This window comes from Podarcis filfolensis, assembly GCF_964270895.1.
Source record: "Podarcis filfolensis genome assembly, chromosome: Z".
Lineage (NCBI taxonomy): Eukaryota > Metazoa > Chordata > Lepidosauria > Squamata > Lacertidae > Podarcis > Podarcis filfolensis.
Window position 1 is genome coordinate 21711680 of NC_139617.1, and position 12692 is coordinate 21724371.

Genomic DNA, 12692 nt, shown 5'->3' on the forward strand with positions numbered 1-12692 from the left:
ACAGAATGCAAGCCTCGTGGAAAAATATGTGATCTAACCTCCAGTGACAACATACCCCAAAGAGGATATGATTATTATTTTTTAAAGCAAAGGAGTATTAGGCAACAAGCCAAACAAAACTCATATTCTCCAAGTGACGGTTGCTACTTGAGTAATTTCGTAAGTCAATGGAAATGGGAACCAGACAATAACGAAAGTGAACTTAGTTCATTGCTCTGCTCTACAAGAAGCTGGACCTGAAAGCCCAATGTGCAGTACAGTGGTACCTTGGTTCTCAAACTTAATCCGTTCTGGAAGTCCATTCCAAAACCAAAGCATTCCAAAACCAAGGTGTGCTTTCCCATAGAAAGCAATACAAAACGAATTAATCCGTTCCAGACTTTTAAAAACAACCCCTAAAACAGCAATTTGACATGAATTTTACTATCTAATGAGACCATTGATCCATAAAATGAAAGCAATAATCAATATACTGTACTATAAAATAAATAAGACAGTATTGTAGATGATTAAATAAAAAAATCTTACCTGCACTGCTGATAGTCATCGTTTGGATGGGGGGGCTTTTATCCATTTCTACAGTCACACAATCAATCAATCAATCAGCCAATTAATCAGTAGCTGAACTGGGTTCCACACAGTCACAAAAACAAATTAACCGAAAAAGCCTCAAAAACAAAAATGCAAAATAAATAGCAAAAACAAAAGCGCCAAACTTGACTTCCAAAATGTTTGAAAACATTCTGATTGGTGCAGGTGCCCTGGAAACAACAGCCGACAGCCGCATCGGACGTTCGGCTTCTGAAAATCGTTCAAAAACCGGAATACTTACAGTACTTCCGGGTTTTCGGCAGTTGAGTACCAAGGCGTTTGAGAACCAAGGTACCACTGTAGTTCTTAACTGTGGGTATTCAATATGGACACATAAAGGTCCAAAGTATATCTACTGTGTTAAATGTGCCATTGTAGCATTTTAGTGAAGTTATCGCCTCTCTCCCCTCCCCACCTCCCAAGTTGCTATGTAAATACAGTGGTACCTTGGGTTACAGACGCTTCAGGTTATGCGATTTCGGGTTGCGCACCGTGCCAAACCCGGAAGTACCGGAACAGGTTACTTCCGGGTTTCGGTGCTTGCGCATGCACAAAAATGCTAAATCACACTTTGCGCATGCGCAGAAGCATCAAATTGTGACCCACGCATGCGCAGATGCGGCACTGCAGGTTGCGAATGTTGCGGGTTGCAAACGTGCCTCCCACACGGATCACGTTCACAACCCGAGGTTCCACTGTAGCCAATTGAATGTACCGGTAAATACCCAACGTACAGCCACTTCTGATATAAATGGATGTTTGTTTTTAGAGAACTGCATAAAACTACTAATAACTAAATATAAATTACACAATGAAATTGCGTATTTGAAAAATCTACAGTTAGTAAGGAAAATGTTTGTTAACATTTCTATACATATGGTATATGCACAATCTTCTTCATAATAAGTTATTAATAAATATCCCATCTGCAGAATTCATTACAATAATGGAAGACTTGCTTATTAGATTTTTACTCAGGCACCGGAGCTTGGAGGACAACTTCATATTTCATCTTTTCTTGCTTGCCTTTTTCTTTATTTTTATTGATGTTTAGTTCCAAGCTTTTCCTTAATAAATCCAACTTTTGGAGCATCAGTGCATCTTTGTGTAACTTCAAAACCTAGTTTAAAAATATAACCTGAATCAGATGACTTAGCTGAACTTGTTCTTAAACATAGTTCAGCAAGAAAAAAGGGGGGGGGTTAGTTCTATTTCATATCTGCAGATTTCTTTACATTCCTTCATTTTTGTTCTTTACCACAAATGTCTAAAATCTCATTTCTCTCTGTTACAGGGTCTGCATGGATGTTTTCTATGGGGCTGTGAACTGTGTACAAACTCAGTGACCGAAAACCTTGGTAGTTTACTCAGCCACTTCCAACTTCAATGGATTCAGATGTAGAATCTTTTATTTCTCAATGTCTTCAGTTCCTGTTTTCAGAGGGGTAGCTGTGCCTAGTTTGTTCCTGCAAATACGTCAAAGGGTCTTGCAGCACCTTGAGCACCAACAGATCTATTGTGACAGAAGCTTTAGTGAACTAGGTCTAATTTGTCAGATGCAAGGAATGCTAAGTCAGCAGAGAGAGAGAATAAGCAGTGAGGTCAGAGGAATATGAACCGCAAGAACTGCAGATTATGACAATTAAAGTCAGTCTCAGGGCCTGTCCACACAGGTGCTTTTTTGTGGGTATATTCTGCAACATGTTTTTGGCACACTAATCATGCATTAGTTGTGAACACGTTCTGCTTTGGTTTGTTCTGTGATGCTTCCTCATTATTGAGGAATACTGTATGTTATTTTTACCACATTATTGCCAAGGCCTACACAACAAAAACAGAACTAAAATAAAGCACATGTGTATAAAAAGTTACCAGATTTCAGCAGGTTACAAGATATGCACTGATTGGAAACGAAGCAGTGAAAACTCTTGCAAGCACAAACAGTACTGAAAACAGGATTGCTTATGACTGACCCAATAGCATCATGAGCACAAAGCATCATGAATGTGCAACGAAAAGGATGTCTGGAGGGGCCCATAGACAAGTTTATACTGAATTGTCCACAGTTTATGCACAAAGTTTTGACTAAAATTAAAGCTTATGTGTTTGCGAAATAAAGACAGTGGTCAGTCACAAAGCAGTGTGGATGTTCATGCCTTCTAACTAGCCAATTAATACCTGTAGTAGAATAAAAACTTGCTTTCCTGATGTAGGCCACAGATGACAGAACTTCTCGATGAATTCAGCCTTTACATGCTGGAGTCTCTCTTTGAAGTCACATTCTTCCACTGGTTTCTGAGCACTGCTGTTTCTGATATTAGATTTTTGCCCAGTTTGTCTTTGCCCTGTGCAGAATACAGAAGACTACTGAAACAATAGTTACACTTCACTCTTCTCAGTACAATGTGTTTCTTATATGCAAAGTGGGAATTGCTGCTGGCGTGTGTGGCTTGTATATGCTGTGATTGGAAGGATTATTGTGACAGGGAAAGAGAGTGGGATTTGTCTATCGTCTTTGCAGGTGGGATCTGCAATAAAATGTTGCTGCGTACAATGCTCCTTTTCAGGTTTCTAATCCTTTTCCAGGAAACTCCATTCCCTGCTCCCTTTTCCATTTTCTTCCTCTCAACAGTCAATTCAATGCCCACTGAGTATGCTCAGTCTGGGCGGTTTGGTTGGGATGCGGGGGTGGGGTTCCTCCTTCCAAAAAGAAAAAAGGCCTGCTGCAAATCTTATGACTCCTGTAGTAAGCCTGTGAATAGTTCCCTCTTGCATGTAGGTGCTGCTGTTTTTATTACATAAGAATCAGCAAATGGAGAATGAGTTTACTTGGAATGTTTCTGCAGCAGCGCTACCAATAATTATGGTTGGTGCACACTGGGGTTGGTAGGCTGGAAGGCAGGGAGGCCAACAGTAGGTGGAGCCAGAGCCAAAGCGCCAATGTTGGGTTCTATGAAGGCAGCACTGAGACGAAGGAGGAGGAATGTGGAGTGCAGAACCACCTCCTGGACAGCTTGCAAGTAAGAAGGCAGGTTGAGAGGGACAGGGCAGTGCCCTATCTGCCCTAAAAGGACCAGGCTCCACTGCCTACCATGAAGCAGGGGAAAACAGCAAGCATGACTGGTGTGGAGTGGAGGGGGCAGCAGAATAGATGAAGGTGCAAAATGGTATCTGAACAGTACAGCAAGATTTTTGCTTGTGTAGGTGGAAAGATTTGGGCTCCACATTATGCAGCAAAAACTCATCCTGGCAGTGAATACAGTGGTACCTCGGGTTAAGTACTTAATTCGTTCCGGAGGCCCGCACTTAACCTGAAAGTGTTCTTAACCTGAAGCACCAATTTAGCTAATGGGGCCTCCTGCTGCTGCCGCGCCGCCGGAGCACGATTTCTGTTCTCATCCTGAAGCAAAGTTCTTAACCTGAAGCACTATTTCTGGGTTAGTGGAGTCTGTAACCTGAAGTGTGTGTAACCTGAAGCATATGTAACCCAAGGTACCACTGTACTATTTGTTTAGGATGTGGGCAAGGGCATTGTTAGTACGCTTGAATACTGCCTTCCCTGTATCATCCTGAGGATGTAGAAAAGGAGGAACTTGGATCACGTGTGTTCCTAAATCAAGATGACTGGCTTGAAGCTATTTTAAAACTTGGTTATCAATGTGATTTAGTCACAGTTAGGTAGTAATAGAGTTGCAGTTTCCATTCTGATTATGAGGCTCTCACATTTCCTTCTAACCAAGGCTCATTTTCGCAAGGTAATGCTTCCCTCATTTTCTAGATGTTGTTCACTCCCAGGGAGCTGTTTCCTTTTCAGATCAACTAAATGCTCCATTACAACAGTATTCTCCCATGACTTCTGAACTGAGCCTCACCAAGTGACCCACTATTCCATAGTATATAGTACTGGCTGTCGCCAATACGTTTGTCTCTTGTCTGGGGAATATGTTCTCCAGTACTACCTGGGCTAGTCCTGAAATGCAGCCAATGCACAGTCAACAAGAGTGTCTCCCATTCTATACCTCTATTTTGCATACCTCTGAAAAAGCTGCATCTCCAGGCTAAACAAACTGCAATGGCTGGCTTCCTCCTATGAAGGTCTTTACAATGTGAACACAGGATAAAACAGTCTATAAGTCTGTAACCCTGCACTGGGTCTGGTAGTAAGCTCCCCTGAACACATGGAGACTGTCTTCTGAATGCATCAGTTTGCATAGTAAGAGGTTTTCCCTCACCAGATTGCAGCTGGTCCCACCCCAAGTTACCCACTTTCAGCGTTGACTGTTACTACTTGCAGTTTCTTTTCCTGATATCTTTTTACTGTCTGTTTTTCTGTTTTGGGTTAGCCAAATCCTTTTGATTCCAGATACTAACTGAAAGACTTTAGAGTCCAAGATAGCCAGGTGTCCATCCAGTGGCGTAGCGTGGGGGGTGCAGGGGGGGCCGGCCGCACCGGGCGCAACATCTGGGGTTAGGGCAAATCCACGGGTTAGGGGGCGCAAATCCACGGGTTAGGGGGCACAAATCCACGGGTTAGGGGGCGCAAATTACTTGCCTTGCCCCGGGTGCTGACAACCCACGCTACGCCACTGTGTCCATCCACACTTGATTCTTTACCAACCCCAATTGTAGCTGGGATTCTGGGTCAGTTTTTATCCCTTGCAGAAGCTTCCTCAGGAAGGATCTCACCTTACTTTCCAATGACCCTCTTTTGGGCTTCTCTTGAACTAGCACTGTGATTATTCTAATTCCCGCTAAAGCTCTTGGGCTTTGCTGGAATATGATTTCTCTTTTGCGTGCTGTTGTTTGCTCCACCAGTTGTTTGAGAGCCAGTGTGGTGTAGTGGTTAAGAGCGGTAGACTCATAATCTGGGGAACCGGGTTCGCGTCCCCGCTCCTCCACATGCAGCTGCTGGGTGACCTTGGGCTAGTCACACTTCTCTGAAGTCTCTCAGCCCCACTCACCTCACAGAGTGTTTGTTGTGGGGGAAGAAGGGAAAGGAGAATGTTAGCTGCTTTGAGACTCCTTCGGGTAGTGATAAAGCGGGATATCAAATCCAAACTCTTCTTCTTCTTCACCTGGATTCACTCACCTAAGGAAAGAGATCTTATATAGTGGATAAGACTATCCGTAGTTACTAGCAACAATGGCTATGTTCTACCTTCATCACTGGAGGTGGTATGCCTCTCAGTACCAGTGGCTGGGAATCAAATGGGGGGGGGGGATGTTGTTGCACTTGGGTTCTGCTTTCAGATTTCCTACAGACATCTGATTAACCACTCTTAAAACAGGATGCTGGATGATGGTGGGTCTCCGGCCTGATTCCACAGATATTGCCTTACTTTCTTCTCCTTTCCACTGTTGGCACCAATGCTAAGTACCCTCAACTTCCATGAAAGGTGAGACATCCGGGGGCGGGTATTACATTGGAGAATTCAGATTAGTTGGATGAGAGAGAGAATGAATACTGGGCATTTATTATATAAATATATTATATATTTACAGATATACAAACAAAACCAACTGGAAGCAAGCAGGCTCCTAAAAGCAGACAACTCGTCATCCTTTCTCCAAAGACAGCAACTGCATTCCAAAGGGAATCCCTTTAAGTAAAATAAATCACAGCTCACTCTCTCTTTTCTCTCTTTCTCTCTCTCTCTCTCTTTCTCCAGATGCAAGCTTCTTTACACAATTTTGGTCCCTCAACCCCATTAGCTGAAAAGTATCATTTGCAAAAGGGAGGGAGATTTACGGCTATCAATGAATGCTATCAATGAATGCTAATGTTATCAATGATAACATTGATGCTAATGTTATTTTATTAAATGTCTGAACACATACTGACTGTCATGTGACAGAGGCACTCATTCAAGACAGGTAGAATTTTCTCCCAGTGGAGATAGGTATCATTGAGGATAAATCTTTTTTTGCTATCAATTAAAAACATATCCATTCTCCCTGGACTTTAGGGGTTCATAATACAACTGTGTTAGGAACTGGAGCCTTATAATACAACTGTTGCTGTGTGTTGCCCTGCCTAATTTTATATCATTGTAGTTTTATGTTTTTATTGCTATTTTATTCTGTATGTTAATGTAAACTTCATGCTTGCCAGGGAACTTCAGTTGAAGGGTGATATAAAATACATTAAGTAACTAATTATCACAATCAGAAGCATTTCCTAATTATTATTTTTTATTATTCATTAAATTTATATTATATTGTGAAGCCTAATCACGAAAGAATGGTCTGTGTAGGGGTTCACCTGCATTAAGAAATAAATTGCTCAGAGCCAGAAAAGAAGAGTTGAAGCATTTTAAGCAAATTAAGCCAAAGCTAATATAATTACAATATATAATATTTCTAGATTTCAATGGGATATTCCAACATGTGCTTAGATCTACCTCACTGAAACCATTAAGACTTAAAAATGTTTAATTTTGACTGGAGTGTACCCAATGTGTCTTGCAGAACTGGGAGGCCTATTGGTTAGAGATACTCAAGGTATACAGTGAAGGCTAGTAAAAAAAATTTTCCATGGGAGTGCACAAACCCAGTAACATTTAGAACCCCTCAAACAGTTGGCTCATTTCCCCTTCCAAGCTCCTTGCAACACAGAAACTTTTCTCCTTCCTTTTTGTCTTACTAGATTCTTGACTAGGCCACTTCCTGTATTCCCACAATAGATTATTACATTCTCATCTATAATTGCATAAATGGTCATTGTCATTATTTGGCTCACAGCAGTTTTAGGAAGTTGATGATGATGATGAAGATGATGATGAAGAAGAAGACACATAATCTATGCCTTGTAGAAAATGAATGTTCATAACCATCTGCCTTGCTTTATTCCTTCCTGAGATAGATAATACTTAACAAATAAATTATTTAATTTAACTTTAGGTAAAGGGACCCCTGGCCGTTAGGTCCAGTCGTGGCCGACTCTGGGGTTGCGGCGCTCATCTCGCTTTATTGGCCAAGGGAGCCGGCGTACAGCTTCCGGGTCATGTGGCCAGCATGACTAAGCCACTTCTGGCGAACCAGAGCAGCGCACAGAAACGCCATTTACCGTACCTTCCCGCTGGAGCGGTACCTATTTATCTATTTGCACTTTGACATACTTTCGAACTGCTAGGTTGGCAGGAGCAGGGACCGAGCAATGGGAGCTCACCCCGGCGTGGGGATTTGAACTGCTGACCTTCTGATCGGCAAGCCCTAGGCTCTGTGGTTTAACCCACAGCACCACCCGCGTCCCTAATTTAACTTTATATCCTCATAAAAGGAAAACCATTTGCATGTGGATATTTCATAGTCCAAAAGGGTATCTCTCTCTCTCTCTCTCACACACACACACACACACACACGGGAGATATCTACAGGTTTTGGAGAACTCTAAGAAGTACAAAAAACTTTAATTGGGGTGGAACCCCAAAGAGTCTAATGAGGACTGAGCATGCTCAGGGAACAAGGAATGCTGACTATTGAGAGGGTGGGAACAGGAAATTGAGTGAGGGTGAAATGGAGCATCCTAAGAAGATGACATGACAGGCTAGGAAGAATTCTGAACAGGAGCACCCCACATTTTGCTTCAGGTTCCACTTGTTAATTATAAGACAAGTGGCAGCCCTTGCAAATATGCCAGGCTGGCATGCATGGTTCTACCACCACTTATCTTCTCAACAACCTTGTCAGGTGGGTTGGTGACTGATCCAAGGTGACAGCTGAATAAGGATTTGAAGCTGGTCTGTGTCAACAATCAAAACATTAGATCTCGTTGACTTTAGGAGGTGAATGTCAGCTCCAAGTCAGCTCCAACAGCTCCTACCAAGCCTTGAAGCTGCTCATCACAAATCTTCCCCCTTCCCCACATCTTTAAGGCTGGTCATCTAACCACCAGCCCCAATTCTCAGCCTTGCTGAATCAGGGCAGGGAAAGAGGAGTGGAATTAGGTGCCTTATTAATATAAATAACTTAAATAAAGTCAACAGCAGTTTCATGGACCAATTCTAGTAGGAATGGGCCTGCTTGTTTCAGTTTTCCACCTTCTCCACTCCTGGCAAGGCAGAATAGCAATGGCCAGCCTTTCTGGCAAACGGACCACAAGGCAAGAGTTTGAGGTGATACCAGTTTTGTGCCCCAGTGTCCAGGGCTTACATGTTCCATGTAGAAAGGGCGATAAGTCTTTTCTTCCTTCGGGCAGCAGGGACACAGGGAGCTAGCTGCCTTATTTGTATCAGTGGTAGCCAGACAATTGGCTCATCAAGCTAAGAACTGTCTACACGGACTGGCAGCAGCTTTCTCCCACGTGTCAGGAAGGAGTCTTTTCCCAGCCTTGCCTGGAGGAACCTTCTCAGAGCTGTCAACTTTCAGATATGAAAATAAGGGATCAGCAGCCTCACCTGTCCCGGGGACAGTCTACAGGATATCTTACAATCCAGGATAGCAGCGGGAAACAGCGCTGGACAGCTATGGACCTTCTGCATGCAAAGCGGATGGTCTACCACAGAGCTGTGGCTGTTCCCCAATTCATTACAAGTTCCAACTTCACTGGAGACTTCAAAGCAGAAGTTGGATAGCCATCTGCAATGGATGCTTCAGTTAAGGCTCCTGCATTGCAAAAGGGGGTTGGACTAGATGACCCTGGGTCCCTTCCACCTTGGTGCCCTCTGGCAGTTTTGGGACTACAGTTCACTGATCATCCCCAACTGCTGGCCATACCAGGCTGGTGCTGATGAAAATCCAGCACCCGTGAAGGGCACCAGATTGCCCACCCCTTCTGCAGTGAGGCCATCACCAGAGCAAGGAATGGTTACTGCAGCGGGCCAAGGTATAAAGCACCGTTGTCCCGCGCCCTCCCGTAACCTTTTCCTCCAAACAACAAAAAACTCCTGCCGTTCCTCGCAAGCCGCGCTTGGGGGCGCCAGAGAGCAACCACCAGGAGGCGGAAGGACGTGGGAGCGTATAGGCCTTTCGTTGTGAGGGCTTGCCTTTCTTTGAGTGGCAGCTCCAGCAGACCAATCCGAAAGTACGGTGAGCCTACAGGCGGAGAACGGGGCAGGGGGATAAAATCCAGGCAGCGCAGGAGATGCTGCGTTTCCATGGCAACTGCGAAGATTGTGGCTCGGGCGGGCGGGCGGTAGGGAGAGTTTTATCCAGGACGGAGCAGATAAAATTAAAGTGGGCGGAGGAGGTGGATGAACGAGGATCGGGGCCCTTAGCCGGTGTGAGCATGGGCACTATTCGGGTCTATTACACCAGTGTCACAGGATCCAGGGAGGTGAGAGGAGATGGTTTAGACGAGAGGTAGAGACTGCTCCCCCCCCCCGGGATGCAGCGATAGAGCCACCAAACAGAGGGTTGGATAGGTGGGTCCATCATCTGGCGCAGAATAATAGGAGGGGCTCGTGGCACAGGTGTGGGCTGACTTAGTGGAACCCCATGGCACGTCTACTCGGAAGGCACTCTGCACATGCTCAGATGCACCTTTTGGAAAAACAGGAGCCCATTCCTTACTCTCAGCTACTTTGACTTTTGGCTGTATGCACAAACCTTGTTCTCTTCTAAGTGGTGCTGGTGCTAGGCTATTTCACGCCTTGGGCAAGGCTAACTACTTGGGTGCGCTGCCTTCCCCTGCCCCCCAAATTATAAAATGCTAACTTCAATTTTCAAAAACAGACACCTTGTAGGAAAAAAATATATGAAAACTTGAAACTGCTACATTTTAGATTGCAGGAATAAGCCATACAACCTTCTTCGATTATATTCCTCAAAAATGAAAGGAAGTGTTTTAGCACACAAATCATTTTGAATACCCTTGTGAACTGTGATGTTGAAATTTATGTCTTTTAAAAGTTTGTTTCAGGCACCTCAAAATCTAACTTTGCCTGCCTTTGGAAATTTTGTCACTGATTCCTCCAGGTGAAGTGCCAAAGTTTCGACCTGTTCAATTGATATAGCTGCCAAGCAAACTAGTCTCTTTTGCCAATATTGTTGAGTTTTATAAATTTTGAACTTTGAGAAACTTTCCTCAAAAACAAAAAAGAAAAGCAAAATGGTATCAGAAATGTATAAGATATAACAAAAACTAATCTGTATAAAACTGTGCCCATCTGTCTACATCGTTGGCTGCTGCCTAGTTGACCTTATGAGAGCACCAGACCTGCCTCTAAGGGAGGGTTGTTCTGCACTTTTTCAGAGCATTTGATTCAGAACACCACACTTTGCTATGTCCCTGGAACCCCAGTGCTTTGTGTCAACATGCAAATAGTTGACTACTCCATTAGAAAATCCAAATATTATGCAGTATGTTTTCTTCTAACTATCTGACCTGATTTACCACCACCACCACCCAGCTCCAATCTGACATTGCTGGAGGAATGTACACACACAGAGACTGCCTCACCTGTGACAGAAGGGGGAAAAACAATACAGGGAGGGAAAGTCCCTTCAGCAAATGGGAAGCTCTTCCTTAGATAGCGGCATGCATAATTATGATGATGACAAAGCTACCTTGCACTTCTAGCTAAGACTGTCATGCTAACCCCACTTACCTGTGAGGAAGCACTGCTTAACTTAACATGAAACACTAAAACAGCATCATTAGAAACAAAGTCAAATGATAGAGGATCCAGTTTTAGGGATCGATGGAAAACTGGGCAAAAAGTCTTTACGAAACTGAAGCAAATAATTGACAATGCTTCACAAATGGCACAGGGAAGGGCATTCCAAAGCAACAGTGGGAAACAACCATTAACAAGTCACCATTCTAAGATATCCTGTAGGTTGTGGCATCATCATAAATGTTTCCCTGGATGATCTAAGTTGGCTCTCAGCACATCCCCCAGACCACTTCCCCCTCTCCTCAGGCCACACTCCCTCACCTGCTCTACTCCTCACCCTCCTTGAGCGCTTTTGTTTGTGGCTGAAATGTGTCTCTGAACTGTGAAAATAGATTCTAACTGGTCCTAGAGGTCTATATGGTCTTCATGTAAGAGAGGCTCCATGATTCAGGGCTACCATCTTCAACAGGAATGTTTGTTTCTGCCTAGGTGAAGCAAAGGCAGTCTGATGTCATTCGCATTCTGGATGGAAACCGTATGAAGTACCAGTTAGTGGATGTGTCCATCAGTGAAAGTTTGCTGCAAGAGATGAGGGACAAAGCTGGGAAGCCAGATGCGATTCCACCTCAAATATTTAATGGAGAGGAGTATTGTGGGGTAAGAGATCAGGCTCTACACAAACACAAAGACACACACACGAAGCAGCTAAGATACATGAGACATCGTGCTGGATCAGGCCAAAGCTCCATGTAGTCCTGCACTCTGTTCTCACAGTAGCTAACCCACAATTATATTTTACCCATTTGAACTATTGTTTATTGCATTTTTAGCCCAAACTTCCTCAAATTTCCGAGCACCATTGCCTTCCATAAATGATTCTTAAAACAATCCTGGAGGGCAAGTTGGGTTGAGAGATAGTGACTGCTCCAGCAAGCCTTATAATTGACCGGAGATTTGAATCCAAGTCTCTCAGGTCCGAGCTTTTTCCAACCTGATGTTCTCCAGCTGTTTTGGGACTACAGATCCCGTAAGTTCCAGACAATGGTTAGCAACGATGGGAGTTGTAGTCCAGCAACATCTGGAGAACGCCATCTTGGATAAGGTGGCTGTAACCATTACGCATACCAAACAGCAGATTTGTTGGTTTCTTGAATCTATATAATGGGCTGTTTGCATTTGTTTTTAGGATTTTGAGATGCTGTATGAAGCAACTGAAAATGAAGAAGTTAGGAAGTTCCTGAAGATAGGAAGGGTAGACAATGTTGCAAGAGAAGGGATTTCCATCTGAGATGTGGCTCCACATAGATACCAAAATATTGTCCGATTTTTGACTTAGATGAATTTTTTGAATTCTACGTGTCAAAAAAATTCCAAGCTATAAATACCTTAGTTGCACAAATGACAAATCAGCTTTTTGGATAACGTTTGCTTCAAGTGCCATGCCGTCCTCTCTGTGAAACAACGTTCAGCAGTACCTTCTTCAGAAGCTCACTGGATACACATTGTTTTTAGCTATGAAAAAACATTTGAGTATGGGTACTGGAA

General features: G+C 43.6%; 1 protein-coding gene and 1 long non-coding RNA gene across 3 annotated transcripts; one reads left to right on the forward strand and one right to left on the reverse strand.

Moving 5' to 3' along the window:
* Positions 1-2270: 2270 nt before the first annotated feature.
* Positions 2271-9503, reverse strand: LOC310754399. Its single transcript, XR_014543800.1, has 3 exons — positions 9427-9503; positions 8257-8332; positions 2271-2936 (listed from the first exon to the last, which is right to left on the reverse strand). It is a non-coding gene; the product is annotated as an uncharacterized lncRNA (long non-coding RNA).
* Positions 9504-9637: 134 nt separating this feature from the next.
* Positions 9638-12482, forward strand: LOC310754325 (SH3 domain-binding glutamic acid-rich-like protein 3). Of its 2 annotated transcripts, none has more exons than XM_083596172.1 (3): positions 9638-9865; positions 11637-11804; positions 12334-12482. In XM_083596172.1, the coding sequence occupies exons 1-3, from the start codon at positions 9674-9676 to the stop codon at positions 12433-12435; spliced, it is 462 nt and encodes a 153-aa protein (XP_083452298.1). In that variant the 5' UTR covers positions 9638-9673; the 3' UTR covers positions 12436-12482. The 2 variants fall into 2 exon arrangements, with proteins under 2 accessions (XP_083452298.1, XP_083452299.1); XM_083596173.1 differs by having other exon boundaries at positions 9659-9811.
* Positions 12483-12692: the final 210 nt, after the last annotated feature.